Here is a 17,898-nt window from a genome sequence, read left to right as displayed (position 1 = left end):
CTCCCTCCCTCTCTCTCTCTCTCCCCCCCACCCCACCCCACAAATGTGAGCTAGGCTCTGTGCTAAATACACACACATCCTACAGGCGACCGTGAACCTTTGTCTACCTCACCTGAAAAGTACGAAACACATAAACATGCTAAATACCTCTTCAACTCTGTCACTTGGTCTGTGTCTTAGTCTTTTTTCTGTTGTTGTAACTGAATACCATAGGCTTTAGGAAATTGCTTTAAAAAAAAAAAATAGCTGTGGTTTTCAAGACTGAGCCCACCTGGCCTGTGGTGAGAGCTCTCCTCTCACCATCATGGCTGGTGACAGGGGGAACAGGCCAGCTCAGAAGCTTTACATCTTACAGAGTCACCGGGGCACTGGACTCTCACTACCTCCCCACCTCAAACACGGCAGCACACAGATCAGAGACTGGGTTTCCAACACATGAACTCTTGGGGACACTACGACCTCTCTAGGGGATTAAGAGCTGAGCTGGGACCAGCACCCCTTGGCTTCTGTGACATGAAATCTTTCAAGTGTGCATCTTTTCAGTACACAATCCAGGATGTTGGTGGTAAGGTTATGAATATATAATGTGAGCAACAATGAGTGACTCTTAAACTGTAGTAATCAAAGGACTGCTACTTGCTCACCGTGGTGAACCTTCCTGGTGTGAGTTAGGAGGGCATCCTTCTTAGGATTCTCTTTGCACAAAACCTAATATTTTCCTCGAGTTTTCTGGTGGTTTGAATATGCTTGGTCCGGGGAGTGGCCCTATTCGCAGGTATGACCTTGTTGGAGTAGGTGTGGCCTGGTAGGAGGAGTGTATCACTGTGGAACTTGGCTTTGAGACCCTCCTCCTAGTTGCCTTCCAATCAAGATGTAGAACTCTAAGCTCTTCCTGCACCAGGCCTGCCTGAACATGCTTCCTATCTCGATGATAATGGATGAACCTCTGAACCTGTAAGCCAGCCCCAACTAAATGTTGTCCTTTGTAAGAGTTGCCTTGGTCATGGTGTCTCCTCACAGCAATGGAAACCCCAAGACACGTTTGGTTTCATTTCTAGGGCAGGAATTATATAGAACAGTGTTATAGATTTCAGACTATAATACTATAAACAAAATTAAGAAAAACATTTTGCATTTTAGACTATTAGTATAGTCCACATATGTAATTCTTTATACTATTTGAAGGCTGGTCCTGGGGTTCATAAGTATAATGTTTACTGTGCAAAATATGAAGACTTCATATACACAGACACACAAGTGTGTTTGAGTGCCTTACAAGGGTGAGCCCAGCATCCAGCCACCTGCGTGCCAGGCCTTGGAAAGTTCCATGATTTGTCTGAGCAGCCCCGACCCACATGGGAATGGCTATAGTCAGCGTGTGCCACAGGCATCCTGATCAACCATAATCAAACCTTTATTCTGGAGAGCCGGTATCTCGAAGAAAGATCACAGTCATCTCGGGGAGACTACTACGCCCTGGCCAGTTTCAATACACATTATTTTAAAAAGTGAAAACACTACCTGGTGTCTTATTTAAAGGATCTCCAAATAAAGTCACATCATCAGGATTCAGGCAGAACACGAAAATTAAATCAAATTAAGTATAAAAGGAATGAGCTACAGCTATGCGCATGGAAAAGGCGCCATGGGGGCAAACAACTCAATGTCCAGTAGAGAGGAAATAAGGCAGACTACAGCCCTAAATGCAGGGGTCTGTTAGGTTAGTGTGGGGGATGGGGTGGGGTGCACACATGTGTGCCTGTGTGTGTGTGTGTGTGTGTGTGTGTGTATGTGTATGTGTGCCTGTGTAAACGCGCGTGTACTAAACTCTCATTATCATCTAGTACAGTCTGTTTAAGGAGGAGTTCCACCCTTTCATTAAAATGGGGGAGGTGAGGGGGATGTCTTCAGGAATCCACTACACCCTGGCCTCCATGGAACATTCCATTTGGGCTCCAATATCCCCTGGAAAAGAAAAGATGTTTATCAAGAAAGGCTCATTAACTAATGACTTGGACCTGGGAAACCAAGACTCCTCAGAGCAGAAAAGAAAGCTGCAGAAGTACAGCCCTGAATTTCCAAAGTCTTTGTTTTTGTTTGCTTTTAAACAAGTCCCCATTTGTTGGATCCAGTAAAACTAATACTTTCTAGCTAGGTTTAAAAGGAGAATCTCCCCTGGTTTATTAGTGTGTATTACGTTTCTACACTAAGTAATTAAATCATTACCGTAATTAAAAACAACAAAACAAAACAAAAGCCTGGTGTGTGATAGAAGGGCAGCTTAGCGGGAGGACTGGTACTGCTGGGCTGGAGATGCTTGCCTCGTCAGCCTCAGGACCCAAAGTCAAGTCCGCAGAACCCAGATTTCAAAACAAAACAAAACAAACAAAAACCCCAAACCCTTGTGTGGCGGCATGTTTGCCACACATGGAAACAAAGACAGGCAGATAGATTCCTGGAGCTCACCAGTCATTCAGGCCAATGAGCAATGCTTTCTCAAACAGCAAGGTGGTCGGTCGGTCAGTCAGCACCTGAGGACTGACAGCCAAGGTGGATCTCTCTACCTGTCTCCCTGTCTGTCTCCCTCCCGCTGAACATGAAAATGACACCAAAGTGAATCCGCATTAGTCCAACCCCAGGCACACTTCCTTGTTAACTGGACAAACTAGGGCTGACCAAAACAGCCCTAGCTACTCATGCCCCTAACTCACACTTGTTAACTGCTCAACACGGGTTGAACACCTACTATGTACCAGGTACTGGGTACTTAAAGGTTGAAAAGAAATTCTCTGTTCATTCAAATAACTGGTCATCGGGGGGACAGACAGAACGAAACTGACAGCCAAGTAAAGACTGCAAAGTTATAACACCTGACACAATCCTGATCCAGGAGGGGCTGCCCACTCTACAGAGGAACTCAGGAAGAACCGCCCAAGTGGTGTCGGTTGGGGACTAGATTTTACGTGAACTGTCTTGCAGGTGGAGGAGGGAAGGCGAGAGTCAAGAAGAGCCCTGGAGAACAAGGAAGTTGGGAGAGGCAGAAAGGTTAAAATATCCCTACAGATGCAGACTGAAGTTTCCAGGAGACATATGCTGGGTTGAGACATGACTGCATTAGGATCTAGTGTGAAATCTGGGATGAGGAGTTTGGGAATCGGTCCCAATGTCTGGGTGCTGGAAATATTCCTCCTCGCCTTGATCTTTCTGTGGAGGGAAAGGGGGAGCCCAGCGCCACTCATAGCAGGGAGAAAATGAGAAATGGGTCTCCCCGCGGGTGATGACCCAGACACAATGAGTTGTTGAGACATGCACGCAATAAACAAACCCACAGTGGCTCTATTATTACCAAGAATTATTTTCTGTCTGCACAAACATCAAGCTCTAAGGAGTACTTACATTTTATAACTTTTAAATACTTAACCTTCACACCTGATGATGCTTTTATCACATCAGTATTTCCCAACCAAAGCTAAAGATGAAAAAGAATTTTCAGAAACCGCACCTTCGGCACCGCCGTCTGAAGCAGAGTCTGTCTTACACAGCATGTGGATGTGGCAAACTAACAGGAAGATTTAGGAGATTCCTGGCCCTCACCCCGCACGCCCCCTTCCATCTGGATCCACAGATGAGACAGGGGGCTTGGAGCTTAGAGCCACTTCTAACTCCGCCCTCACAGGTTGTTTTCGAAGCAGGGAGATCTCACGGTTTTGTTTTATTTTGTAATCAAGTTTAAGTGTGTTTAGAAGAATGGAAACAACCTAAAAAAAGTCATAAGATGAACTTAATTTATTGCTAAGAAGAGAAGCCCCACACTGTGCAGACTGGGAGAGGGGGTGTCTTAACGTTCTGAGGCTAGGACAGCCCTGAGTTTGGGTAAATGAAGAAGTAGCCAGTTGCTGGAGCTTCTCATGTCCAAGTCTTCCTAGGTCCATAAAACCTACCTTCCCTGACCTCTGCACACCTGATTGCCTTATAAAAACTACAAGGCACATGAACACAGCACCTTAGAGCCAGCATCCCCCAGAAAACCTGGGGGAAAGAGGAGCAAGATTTAATTTGAGTACAATTCCTATTTGCATGAGTCCAATGCAGAAGCTCCATGCTGAGTAATTAATTCACAGTGACAGCAGACTCTGGGCTTCAGTCCCTTCTGGAAGATTCCTCTGATCTTCAAACAGAATCATACAGAATTGAGCACACAGAACATGTTCATGTCATTACAACTAAGGTTTCATACAAATGTCTTCCTTCACGGGAAACTATTATAATGGGACACAATTTGAAAATGGCTTTGAGCCGGGCGTGGTGGCGCATGCCTTTAATCCCAGCACTCGGGAGGCAGAGGCAGGCAGATTTCTGAGTTTGAGGCCAGCCTGGTCTACAAAGTGAGCTCCAGGACAGCCAGGGCTATACAGAGAAACCCTGTCTCGAAAAAAAAAAAAGAAAGAAAGAAAGAAAGAAAGAAAGAAAGAAAGAAANAAAAAAAAAAAAGAAAGAAAGAAAGAAAGAAAGAAAGAAAGAAAGAAAGAAAGAAAGAAAGAAAGAAAGAAAAAAAGAGGGGGAGGGTGGAAAGGAGGGAAGGGGAAGGAAGGAAGGAAGGAAGGAAGGAAGGAAGGAAGGAAGGAAGAAGGAAGGAAGGGAGGGAGGGAGGAATTTGTATTGGGACACACATTCACAAATCCTATGATGACATGCTAATAACTGAAAATCAAATACATAATTATAGGATTACTATTAACACTACACCCAATAAACTCCAAGACAGGAAATATGATAGTGGATCAAAATTAAGTCTGAGATTGGATTATAACATGTTAGATTGACAGCTACCTGTTAGCACTGAGAAGTGCTGATGGATGCTCCCTTGGACATCAAACTCTGCTCTCCCACTGGGAACATGCAGACAAATTGTGATGTGCATTATGTTGGACAATGAGAATTTCCTGAGTCATGTCAAGAAGAGACTATGTGAAAGTGGCACAGACTAGCTGTGGATTCATTTTTATGATGTTAATATGAATTGTGAAATCTCAGCTCATTTGTCTCCCTACTTGAAAGATAACAAAAACATTCACATTCAGAGGCAGAGCTATTCACTGAGTGGACACCCTAAAGTTCAGTCCACTGTTAGACTTGCGGTCCACTTCAGTGTTTTCCCATGGATCACACTTAAAAACCCAGTAGCTTTCTTTTACAAGGAGCCCCAGGATCTGCTGACCTGCTCTGTATGTGAATGCTTGCCCTAATATGCATCCGCCAATCTGAACTCGACTCCTGGCCGCTTGCTTCTCTTGGTGCCACCTCCCCAGGAGTAGGGCACAGTGACTATTGAGCTGGCACAGTGACTTTTACCCTTTCATGACCCTTTCCTCCTTTATCCTCACCTATAGTCATTTATCAAGGGATGGCTTGTTTCCCATTTCCAAATTTCAACTCTGTGTGCTGGGTTTTTCCTTACCCATCACTAGTCTCCCAATTGCCAGTCCCTTTCCTACTGTGACCCTTCTCCTTGAGCTAGCCCAGAGTTTACTGTCCCGTTACAATTCTGACAGACACCCACAAATCTTTTTTTTTTAAAGATTTATTTTATTTATTTATTATATGTAAGTACACTGTAGCTGTCTTCAGACACTCCAGAAGAGGGAGTCAGATCTTGTTACCGATGGTTGTAAGCCACCATGTGGTTGCTGGGATTTGAACTCCAGACCTTCGGAAGAGCAGTCAGGTGCTCTTACCCACTGAGCCATCTCACCAGCCCGACACCCACAAATCTTATCCAATGCCTCCAAAGTCAAGTACTGCCACCCACTAAGGAGAAATCTGGAACCCACTCATGTGTCCCTAAGTTCTGTGGACCCCAGGGTACCCTCTCCAGCTCAGACTACCTCCAATAGGCTTCAGCGTGTGTCACCCCAGGGCCCCTTTAGAACTGGAGATCAACAAGTTCCATTTGCGAATCATCTATCCATCACTCTCCTATCTGCACAGGTCTCCTTTAAAAGCCATCTTCCCAGCACATCCTGTGCATCCCCCGCCTCCCCTGGTCACACCAAGCCTCTCTCACTAGGATACATGAGAGTGTGAGCCTCTGCTACCTTTCTTAGCAGATAGTTAAAAGTAGTTTTTCCGTACCATTTTATCTAGGCAGATGCCATAGAATCCTTCAGTTCGTTTCTGACTCTCATGGCTTTTCTATCCCTTCAGAAATATCTGCCCTGAAAAACTCCCCTTTTAACAACTCGGATGTTCATCTTCTTGTATCTAGGTGAGGGTAACGTGGTGGTAAGGCCCTGTCTTAATTACATTTTAGTCACCAGGGCTGAAAAAGGCCTCACCCACAGAAGATACTCTGTAGCTATCAGCTGAATGAATGTATGCATGCATTTCCTCAAGCTGGTGTGGCAAAAAAAATATGGATTTGTCAATGACTAAATGCCTTAATATAATGAGGTTTAAAGACGATCAAAGGACAAATATCATTTAAATGGCTTCCTCCTGTGGGAGGCATAGCTTGCATGGAATGCTTTTGAGCAGCAGAATGGAAACTTCTTTACAACCTGAAACAATTGCCATTATTCAGGGGGCTCACAAGAAAGAGCTTGTGCTAGTTGGAACTCTGGGTGTCCATCTATCTGACTTCTAATGGAGTTGGGGCTCAGTGTTAACCCTTCCCACCCCAAACATTTTATGAACCACTACATAAGAACTAAACACCTGACCTGGCTCTCAGATTCTCTAGACCTACACAACAGTCTGACATTACGATGTCCTCAGCCCTGGACGGCAAGGACAGAAGCATCAGAGCATCTGTGACAGAGTGATGGCATTGTCTGACACTATGTGTTGTATGTGGCCAGGGTCAGCCAGGCCCTGAGACGCAGCACAGAACCACAGAGCGCAGGTGCAGCCTCAGGCATTAGGTTTCCATCCACCCGCACACTCCAAGTCTGAGGTGGAGTTCTTGCCTCTGCCATCCCCCATCTCAGCTTTTAGGCAATACAATGGTTGTTTTAAAGATGATTTTTGGTTGGTTTGTTTTGGTTTTTTGAGACAGCATCTCTCTGTGTAGCCCTTGCTGTCCTGGAACTCACTCTGTAGACCAGGCTGGCCTCAAACTTAGAGATCCACCTGCCTCTGCCTCCTGAGTGCTGGGATTAAAGGCGTGCGCACATCACCCAGAGAGGATGAATTTTTTAAAGTTAATGTATGATGGCTAGAGAAAGTTTGTGACAAAGGAGGTTGTGCCCAGGGAGTAGCTGTTAGTAAGGTACAGTCCACTCCTTCAGACCTCCCCTCCGCCAGTCTGAGAGCTTATACATACATTGGCTCGTGCATTCATTCAGACAGTCACTACATCTCCAGCTCTGTGCTAAGCACAGAGCAGAGGAGAACACGACAGACAAGGCCCTGCTCTCAGGGAAGAGATGAAGCGAGACACAAACACATGAATGAACAACAGAGGGGCTGCTGATACCTGTTCTGACGTGAAATAAAGACACAGTGACAGGGATCTTATTCCAAGTGTTCATCCCGAGAGCTCCCTGGGCAGTGAGGTAGCGGATACACAATCAGCTTCACTGAAAAAACCTGACAGAAACTGGGAACAGAGGCCCAAGCTGGCAGCCTCCTGCTCTTTGCCCTGGCCCTGAGTCCCTTCACTTTCTCATGGAACCACAGACTGGACCCCTGGGGCCAAGAGTCTAGGGGCAACCTCAAAGAATGGCTGAAAACCTGGTCCAAGTAAAATAAGCTTATATAAGGAGAGGCAACAACATTCTCCCACATACAGAATGCAAGCTGGTGACTATTGTTAGTCATGAGTGGGGGGCATGATGGGTAAGTGAAAGGTCTAGTGGGAGGGGCAGGGTCTGTGGCCACCGGCAGGATAGGAGTGGAGGTAGAGAGATAGAGAGCAGGGTGGGGCTAGTCATCCCAGGACCCTATAGAGTGAGCTGAAGACACTCGTGCCCACCCTCACAACTCTGGCAGCTATACTTTAGAGGCTGTGAGTCCTATAATGCCCACGCTAAGACTGCTGATTAAGAACTCAAACTTGCTGAGATGGTGGCCCACACCTTTAGAATTCCAGCACCTGGAAGACAGGCAGGCAAATCTCTGTAAATCTGATGCCAGCCTGGTCTATATGGTTAAGTTCCAGGACAGCCAAAGCAGCAGTGAAACCCTGTTCAAAATTTAAAAACAAAACAAAACAAACAAAACCAAAAAAACTTAGGGTCAACAAGATGGCCAGTAAAGGCACTCCCCATTCCAAGACTGAGGATATAAGTTCAATTCCAGAAAACCATGTGATGAAAAGAAAGCCAATTCTCACAAGTGCCCTCTCTGATCTATCACATGAACACTGTGGCACACCCATGTGTGCCCACACACATGCACACTTTTTCTTTTTAACATACAATAAACTTTATTATTATTATTATTATTATTATTATTATTATTTTAGTAGTAGTAGTAGTATTTTAGTATATAATAGAGTTTATTCAGGGCATGGCGAGGGGAGTTAAGAGGGTAGTAAAGGCAGAGAGAGAGAAAGAGTGGAGAAGTAGAGGAGTGGAGGCCGGCCATGATCACAGGAAGGGGGGGGGGAGGGAATGGGGGGGAGCAAGATCGAGAGAAAGTGAGAGAGCAGAGCTACAGTGAACTTTAATCAAAGAGGCCTTTTCTCTGTTTTTTATTCAGCATGAAGGTCACCGCTTCGAGGTCTCGGACAGACTTAGCCACAGACACTGTGGTAGAAATTTGAGAACTGTCTTTTTGTATTTGTTGTTAGAATTACTTGTTCTGCATATGTAAGTATATATGCAATTTGCCGGCATGCATGTATGAGCACACGCACTCTGCATTTACATGTGCATGTATGTGGGGCTCTCTGAGAGAGTATAGGAGCAAATGGGAGGTAATAAAGAGAGATTTATTGGAAGGGCTAGAAAGGCGGGAAACGACTCCGGCCTCTGCAAAGGTAACCCCATAACAGCGCTGGAGCTGGTGAGCAGGCAGCAAGGCACCTTTACGACTTACCTCATTTGAACTGAGCCTGTATTTCCATTTAATTGCTTCTCTCCTTTTCTTGGGCAATAATTATAAGACTAACTTTTCAAATAAAATAAAATTGCTTCTCTGTTCTACACAGACGGTTATAGAACAGGTCAGAGCACGTTTTCCTAGTCTCTTGTTCCAGCCTCGGGCTTCCAGAGCACTGGCTTCAGTTAGGAACACAGTCCTTACCCCAGCACTTGGGCTGACTTCCAGGACAACTCGCCTGACATGGAGACACCATTCCTTGCCTCAGTTTCCCTGTTTACTAGATTAGTAACTGCTAGTGTTTCTCTCTGTGTAGCCACCCCTCTGTGTGTGAGGGTAAGAGAAATGAGGAATGGGAATATCTTCACTCAACATGCAATACCAACACTTCGCTTCAAAATGTTCTCTGGTGACTCTCAATACTAACCTAGTTACTGGCTAATAATCTCTGCCATCGGTCCAGGGAGCTGTCGAGGGTGCCATGAGGGAAAGGGCCTTTGTTCCACTGCATGAGACATGAAAGCAAGTGTCCTTTTAGTCTTTTACTGACTTAGTATTTTGTGATGACCAATGCTAATTGGTCTTCTGCCTACATCCATGAGGACCACAGCCATAGTCTGAGGGGTTATGACTTTAATTATGAGGAAAGGAATCCTTTATGAGAATAAATTTGCTAGATACTGCCGATACTTTCAAGAAATTTCTAGACATTTTAAGATCTACTCTCCAGTTTCTCCTATTGTTCTCTGTGTCTAGGGAGCTGATTTGAAAACTCTGTCGGGGTCCTGTGCTCCCCAGCCTTGAGTCTGGTCAAGAAGCCCAGGCAGGGAGCTTGGGAGCAAGAAAGCCTGGGCACTTCTCTGCCTCATTGGCACTGAGCTTGTGGCTGGCAGCGGTTCCTCTGGGGTTCCGGTTCCTTCTGGGTGGTTCCCCTTTGATTCCCCAGCCCCACAGGTGCTTACCTGGATTGTCTCCCAGGGCTCCATCCTTCCTAACCATGGCAAGGAGCCAACTGACTAGGTAGCATAGGGTCTGCCTTTCTGTCTGGACCCTTGGTTGTCAGGGCTCCTTGATCTCTAAAGAGCAGATATTGCATTTAGAAATATATACAAAATGAACTCTGCAAGCTCATTTCTTCTAGACTGGTAGGTAAGTTTCTCAGAAAGATTATTTTCTTGATCCCTGACTTCTGCTTGCATTAAGTTTATGTGGGAATGAAAGGATTTAAGGCAGAACCACAGACTAGAGGTCACTCACTAGACCTCTGTGAGGGGCCTTGAGCCTCATGAGCCTGCGTTTTATCACGCAGAAGGGGACAAGAGTTTACCTGACCTGCCCACTGCTTGGATGGCTCAAGCATAAGGCACACAAATATTTGAGAAACTGCCACGGTGCTACAAAGGCTTTATAGTTATTATTATAGAAGTTGACTCTGGTGGAAAGGAAAATGCTGTTGTCTCTGCTCAGTCTGACTGATCTTCAGCTTGACGTGTGCTGAATGTCACAGGTCACATGTACAATTCAGTGCCTGGCGTAGCAGAGTGCAACACAGCCCCTGTAGTGGTCTGGCTGACTTTGGCAAAGCCTAGAGGGAGAGGCAACTCACCAATGTCAAGGACTCTCTGCTTGGCCGTGTGCTGCCGGGAGTGCCAGTACTTCCAGTACTTCAGCTGTTCATCTCGGTTTTTGTCTTCACTAAAGACCACCATCACCACACTCTGCAGGAGAGAAAACCTGCTGTTATCCTCTGCCGACTGACAAGGTTCCCACTGCTGGCAACTCTCACACAGTGTGTTGTAGCTTTTATTGTTTAAGAGCCAGGCATGGTGGCTCCTGCCTTTAATCCCAGCACTCTGTAACCAGAGACAGAAGGATCTGAGTTTGAGGCCATCTGAGTCTTCAGGGCAGCCAGGGCTACACAGAGAAACCATACCCTCCTACCCCCAAATCCAGAGACTGCAGCAGGAAAGGCCTCAATGAGTTAAGTTGTTTGTCACAATCCTGGTGACCTGTGTTAGATCTTTGAGATGCATAGGGTGGAAAGAAGAAAACCAACTTCTGAAGTTATCTTCCTTGTAGGTATTTGTGCATGTATGCCGACACCCACACATACACACACTGGAAACAGCAGGGAATAGAACAAAACCCTTTATCATTCCTACCACAGCATCCTGACAACCAGATGAAGTAGCCTTTGGCACAGTTGGTATTATTTTTCGGGGTTAGCTCGAAACTGAAAAGCATTTGGCTTACATTGGAAAAAACACATCTGAAACTTGTCTTAAATAGAATTGGTGCCATTTGTTACGAAGCAGACATTCATCTCTCGCCTAGGGAAGTGCCTCAGGCTGGAGAGGAGCAGGTAAAAAGAGAATTGCACAGAAAAACACAGAAATGCAAGGAGACAAACTCATTGATAAACAACTTCAGATAACTCATAATCCAAAAGTACAAGGGCAGTTATACACTTCAATAAAACATGGCTGCTCTTTATATGAGCTAGAGCCACTAATTCTGATTTACAAAAATAAGAATCTAAACCTGGGGCTGGAGAGGTGGTTCAGGGGTTAAGAACACTGACTGCTCTTCCAGAGGTCCTGATTTCGATTCCCAGCAACACATGGTGGCTCACAACCATCTGTAATGGGATCCAATGCCCTCTTCTGTCATGTCTGGAGACAGTTACAGTTTACTCTTATAAAATAAATAAATTAATTTAAAAAAAAAAAAAAGAATCTAAACCTCATTTCAGTTCTAAATTTCAAACAGACATCATTTGCATAAATTTACATATATTGGCTGCCATTGTGGAATGCAGGCTGTCATGACCCTGCCACTGACTCCAGAATGATGGGATTACAGATATGAGGTGCCATATCTGGCTCAGATCACATTTCCAGAAAAACGGAACAAAAGAAGATAAAATTTCCATAATGACCAGTTGTTTTCTTATTTTTACTTTTTGTTTTTCGGGGTTTTTTTTTGGTTGGTTGGGTGTGTGTGTGTGTGTGTGTGTGTATGTGTGTGTGTGTGTATGTGGTTTTGATTTTTCCAGAAAATTGTTTAACAACCCTGGCTGTACTGGAATTCATTTTATTCACAAGGCTGGTCCCAAGCTTTCAAATACCTGCCTACCTCTGCCTCCCCACTGCTGGGATGCATCACCACACCCAGTTTTACATTTCCATATTAAAAGACTTTCAGGATCCCACCAAAGTGGAACTACTGGGAAAGTCCAAACAGATGTCACTTACGTGACTGCCACCTTTTCAGCGCAATGGCTGCATGGAGCTCGTATACATATGATTAAACTGTATCCCACGTGTCCTCTCCAGATACCCATGCCTGGATGAGACCCCAGGAGAAGGAGAAAGCAGAGGCCCTCTGCTTTTCATCCACAGAGCTCTGCTTCTAGTTGTACTTGGTTTTCTTGGTGGTGCTGGGGGTAGAACCCAAAGTGTCACATGGACTAGGACTAGAGACCCCCTAGGCAAAGATGGCACCATGCAGCCCATCCTCATGCTAGAAGAGTTAGTCAGGATGCTGGCAGCCTGGGATCTGCCCCAGCAATCCCTCCCATCTTAGTTACCTCACTTATTAGCTTCTGAAAGCCAAGTTTTCTTATGTATAGTACTGTAATAGAACAGAGTTCTTCAGTATTATTATTACTATTTTATTATTATTATTAAAATGGTTTGTGGTTTAGTTTCAGTAAGTTATATTAGGCATTCAGTGCCTAATGCAATCAATCCCTGACACAAAGAAGACACCATCACTGCGTGACTTGCTGATGCAATGTATTCTTGTTGATACAGTATGCCCTCCACCATAGTTCTGGCCACGGGGTTAGAACAGGCTGATGTCCCTCACAGTGGACAGTACACTGGGTACCTTTTGATCACCAATGGGCTCACCTTGCTTGGGAATTTGTGGTAGGGACACTGGGCTCTGGACATATGTGGTAGGGGCACTGTGCTCTGGACATATGTGGTTGGGGCACTGGGCTCTAGACATATGTGGTAGGGGCACTGGGCTCTGGACATATGAGGTAGGGGCACTGGGCTCTAGACATATGTGGTAGGGGCACTNGGTAGGGGCACTGGGCTCTAGACATATGTGGTAGGGGCACTGGGCTCTGGACATATGTGGTAGGGGCACTGTGCTCTGGACATATGTGGTTGGGGCACTGTGCTCTAGACACGCCATAGTTCCCTACTTCTCAAGCTGAAACGCTTAGTAGGACACATCTATGGAGAGAATCTGACGGGCTGGGGACCACAGGTACAGTGGCATGGAGCAGTTTATAAGAGAGCAGGAAAATCTATATTGCAACAAAACAGGAAAATCTTCCAACCCTTTCCTAACCTCTGCTGTAAGTTTTTGTTTTTTGTTTTTAAGTAGAGATGGACTACCTATCAGTTCCCTGTTAAGCAGTAGCGAGCCTGCCAGGTACTGGCATGCATCCAAAACAGACAGACAGTGACAACTCATGTCATTTCCCACACAAGAGATTAATACTCATGAATCTGAAATCCACCCAAGCTACCGCACTGTTGGGGATCATACCTCCTTGCCTTTTGAATCCTGGGTAAGCCAGGGGCTGCAGAAGGCTTTGTAAGGATTGTAAATGGTCCAAAACTCAGCAGAAAATACTCTCTGCTACACGGCACTCACAGACACACCCTGATCTACATGGTACTCACAAACACACCCTGACCTATAGATCAGCTGAAAACTGCACAGTCTACAAGCCATGAACGAGGTGAGAGGGACTCCTTGGTACAGTGAAAAAGCGTGTTTAGCCAAGTCGCTCCCCTGAGCTTTATTAGTTACTGATTAGAATGATAAACTATGAGCAATAAATAGGCTCTCTTGCACCAAACTTCACGAGTTACTTATTTTGGACTTTTTCTCCATGCCATTCCACAGGTATGTTGGGGAGCAATCCCACCCCCTGACCACCCTGGAGTTTTACTTTAAGAAATGTGGCGCATACCCTGACTTTGCTGATGGGGTGTCGGAAGCATTTGTTGTCTCCAGTCTCACTGAGTGTTATGGCATAGAATTGTCCTTTGTTGAGGTAGGTCATGGGGCCCTCCCCCTGCTTCTGACGGAGAGATTTGGTGGCTTCCAGGGTGTACTGAAATGTACCACTGTGAAGAGGAAACACAGGCAGTCAGTTCACTAACTGGACATTTCTCCCTTCCCCGGCAGCCTCACATCAACAGGGTTGTATGTGAATATTAAGAAATGATAACTATTTAACAGACAAAATGTGTAAGACATCAAAGGGATAAGTCTAAACCCAAGGTAGGGTGGTACAACATACATTTTTAACCATGGCCTGTAGACCAGATGGTCTGAAGTGGGGAGAAGGTCCAAGGATGTGCTAGGCAAATTCACACCAGAGATCGTGGGAATTCAGCCTTAGACAGAAGTTCCCACTTTTGTCCTAGGAAGCAGAGCTTCCCTTCAGCCTCCCCTTTTGCCGCTTTCTCTGAATCTAGCCACAAATGCGCAAGAGCTTGGTTTGATCATTCACCTCCTACTCCTAACAGCTGACATTATAGCATGGGGCCGTAAAACTGGCCCATTTCCTGTTTGGAAGTCCGCAGGAGGACTCACGGTGAGGCTACTCTGAGTCAGGGGCTTGCTCATAACAAACAGCTCACGGCCTGCTTTTACAAATAAAGTTTTATTGAGAAGATCTTTGCTCAAATAGTTCCTCTCATATTTTTAAGATGTAACTTATAAAACAAAAACATTGATTTTTCTAATTCTGATTGTTTAAAATTAATAATAGGTAAGAATCTTGTCCTTTTTATCCAGTTTGTTCTTTCAGAAACGCTTGTTTTGGTTACACTGTGGGATAAGCCACAGTTAATAAACTCTATACTTCCTGACTCACCAACCCCTCTCTGCTGGGTCTTCAAAAGACTTGGAGCAAAAATGACTCATAAACATTGTCTTTTAAAATGTCCCACTAAGCCAGGCGTGGTGGCGCACGCCTTTAATCCCAGCACTCGGGAGGCAGAGGCAGGCGGATTTCTGAGTTNGANGCCAGCCTGGTCTACAGAGTGAGTTCCAGGACAGCCAGAGCTACACAGAGAAACCCTGTCTCGAAAAACCTAAAAAAAATTAAAAAAAAATAAAATGTCCCTCTTACAGGATTAGAGGGACTCTACTTTCTATGGTAGAAACTTTTGAAATGTTTTCATTTAAGGTTTTAAAAACCTCCTCTTATTTGATAAAAATCTGAGGTTGGGAGCTGTGGAGATGGCTCAGTGGCTAGAGCACTGGCTACTCCTGTAGAGGACTCAGGTGTGATTTCCAGAACCAACATGGCAGCTCACAATTATCTGGAACTTCGGCACCAGAGGGTCTGACACCCTCTTCGGGCCTCCATGGACACCGTGGTACACAGACATACATGCAGGCAAAACACCTTAGGCATAGAACAATAAAATAAAAACCGTTTAAAGTCTGTCAGTTAAATGCATCTCCTGGTGACCTACCTCCCCGTCTGGTCATATGTGTACTCGTCAGCACCAACAGAAGTGCTCCGGAATTTCTGAAAGTTTTAAATGGTAGAATTAATACAAATAGGCCGAGAATATATGTAAATATTACAAAGATAAAAAACAAAAGTAAAATAATACCAGTAGTAATAACCATATCATGTTCTAGTTTCATTTTATCATCCCCAGGAAAAGGAAAATGGGTATTTACAAGATATGTGCAGGTACCACGCGCTTGCTGTGCCTTCCAACTCATAGACCACTCTTCAATTCCTGGTTGTCTCTAACACTTTATGTCAAATAGTACAAAATCAAAATTAATGGAAGACCAATTACAGAGACAAGATGACACAGCAAGAAGTCTAAGGGAATGGTTGGAAACATCATTTCTAGAGTAAGACCATCAAGGCTCAAACGATAGCTAACTTATCCGACACTTATATAAAACTGTGAGGTATTTTCTCTGTCTACTCAGTTTGATCACATTAAACAGGCTAGCAAGATGCTAAAAGCATGATAATTTCAGCAGACATTTTATATGCATATTGAACACTAGTAAATAGTAATAATTTACTATATCAGGATCCTCTAAGCATCTCTGTTAGCAGATGTGTTGAGAGAAGGCTAAAAGGATGGTTGGTGTTACATAAACAGCAGCCCAGTTGTGTGTGTGTGTGTGTGTGTGTGTGTGTACATTTTAGACACTTTCATCATTTGATGCCAAGGTAGGTGAGATAGCTCGGCATGTGAAACATCTGAAGGTCCTCCAAGCCGGAGGACCGAAGTTTGATACCAAACCCCTACAAAACGGAAGAAGAGGACCGCCATCTATCAGCTGTCCTCTGACCTCCATACATGCCATGGCCCATGCTCACACACAAAATTACACACATAACTCTTGGCCTATAAAGCAAATATTGAACAAGTAAGTGTTGGTAACAGGGCATACACACATGTTGTCCCCCTACATATATGTGGTCGTTCCTCTATGACCCTTTCTTTGAGTTTTGTCTGAGGAACCTCCTCACTCTCATTTCCATTCCTATCCCAGTGTTCCAAGAGTTTCCTTCCTCAGGAGAGGGTCTCACAGCTATTTTCAAATGTTCTTCACAAGCCACACCCACCACCTCCAGAGTTCAGCATGCAGCTTCTGTATTCTCTTTTGGCATATTTCCAATTCTTCTCATCTGGCCTTATTCCTCAGATCCAAGAAGACAGTCTTCCCTCAGTGTTTACCCAGCCACAGGACCCCATGCACACCATACAATTATCGGCTGATTGAATAATACTGACAGAAAATCAAATGTATTGGTGTGTGTGTCTCTCTCTTTTGCAGTCAGTCAGTCTGAAAACCCTTCAGTGAGAGTTTTCTAGGGCCTTACCATCTGTTCGGCACCAAAAGAAACATAGAAATTAAGTTCATAAGTAAGATTCTGCCTTGCCCTCAAAAAAAGAAAAAAAAAAAAAAAAATGGGGGAGGGGGGACCTAGAGAGATGACTCAGCAGTTCCTTCTAGAGCTCCTAAGTTCAATTCCCAGCAACTACATGGTGACTCACAACCAACTGGGATGGGATCTGATGCCCTCTTCTGGTGTGTCTGAAGACAGCGACAGTGTATTCACATACATGAAATAGATAAATAATTCTTTTTTAAAAGGGAGGGGGTGGACAGATTAAAAGTACTGGCGGCTCTTCCAGAGGTCCTGAGTTCAATTCCCAGCATCCACATGGTGGCTCACAACCATCTACAATGAGATCAGGTGCCCTCTTCTGGCATGCAGGCATATGTGCAGGCAGAACACTGTGTACATGATAAATAGAAATTGGTTGAGAGGAATAAATTCACATAAGAAGCAACAACAAAGTAGGCTAAAATACAAGCAACTACAGTGCATGAAAGACCATGTTGGATCGTACACTCATTCCTTCCTGTATCCTACAGGAAAGCATAGAGTGGGTATTAGCAGGGGAAACAGAAAATCTGTGGACTTTGCCCCATCTGTGGTCTTTGCTCTGATCCCAAAGTTAAGAACCTGGGTTGGCAGAAGAGGCTGAGAGAAAGTAAAGAGGGACGCCATGGGTCAAGGCGAAGCAACCAGTACAAACATGGAGCATATGAGGAGCCAAGGGCACAGACTGTTCTGTCTGATTCTGGTTTGTTTGTGTTATTGCCTGATCCCTTTCTAAAGAGGAAAAATCATGGTGTTGGATGAGGAGAGGTGGAAAGGATCTAGGAGGACACAGGGAGGTATACAGTGACCAGAACACAGTACATGGGCTGGAGAGATGGCTCAGCAGATCTAGGAGGACACGGGGAGGTATACAGTGACCAGAACAC

At 44.8% G+C, this 17,898-nt stretch overlaps 1 protein-coding gene across 1 annotated transcript in view; it reads right to left on the bottom strand.

The window, feature by feature from the left end:
• The window catches only part of Grhl2 (grainyhead like transcription factor 2), a 129,728-nt gene that overhangs the window by 62,379 nt on the left and 49,451 nt on the right, over window positions 1-17,898 (bottom strand). Inside the window, exons 5-7 of the mRNA XM_021216524.1 lie at window positions 15,558-15,613; window positions 14,039-14,195; window positions 10,649-10,760 (exon numbers count right to left, since the gene is read on the bottom strand). Coding sequence (XP_021072183.1) covers window positions 10,649-10,760; window positions 14,039-14,195; window positions 15,558-15,613 — 325 coding nt within the window. The remainder of the gene's footprint in view (window positions 1-10,648; window positions 10,761-14,038; window positions 14,196-15,557; window positions 15,614-17,898) is intronic.

Source organism: Mus pahari, chromosome 17, assembly GCF_900095145.1.
Source record: "Mus pahari chromosome 17, PAHARI_EIJ_v1.1, whole genome shotgun sequence".
Classification (NCBI taxonomy): Eukaryota; Metazoa; Chordata; class Mammalia; order Rodentia; family Muridae; genus Mus; species Mus pahari.
This window is presented reverse-complemented; position numbering and strand designations above follow the sequence as displayed.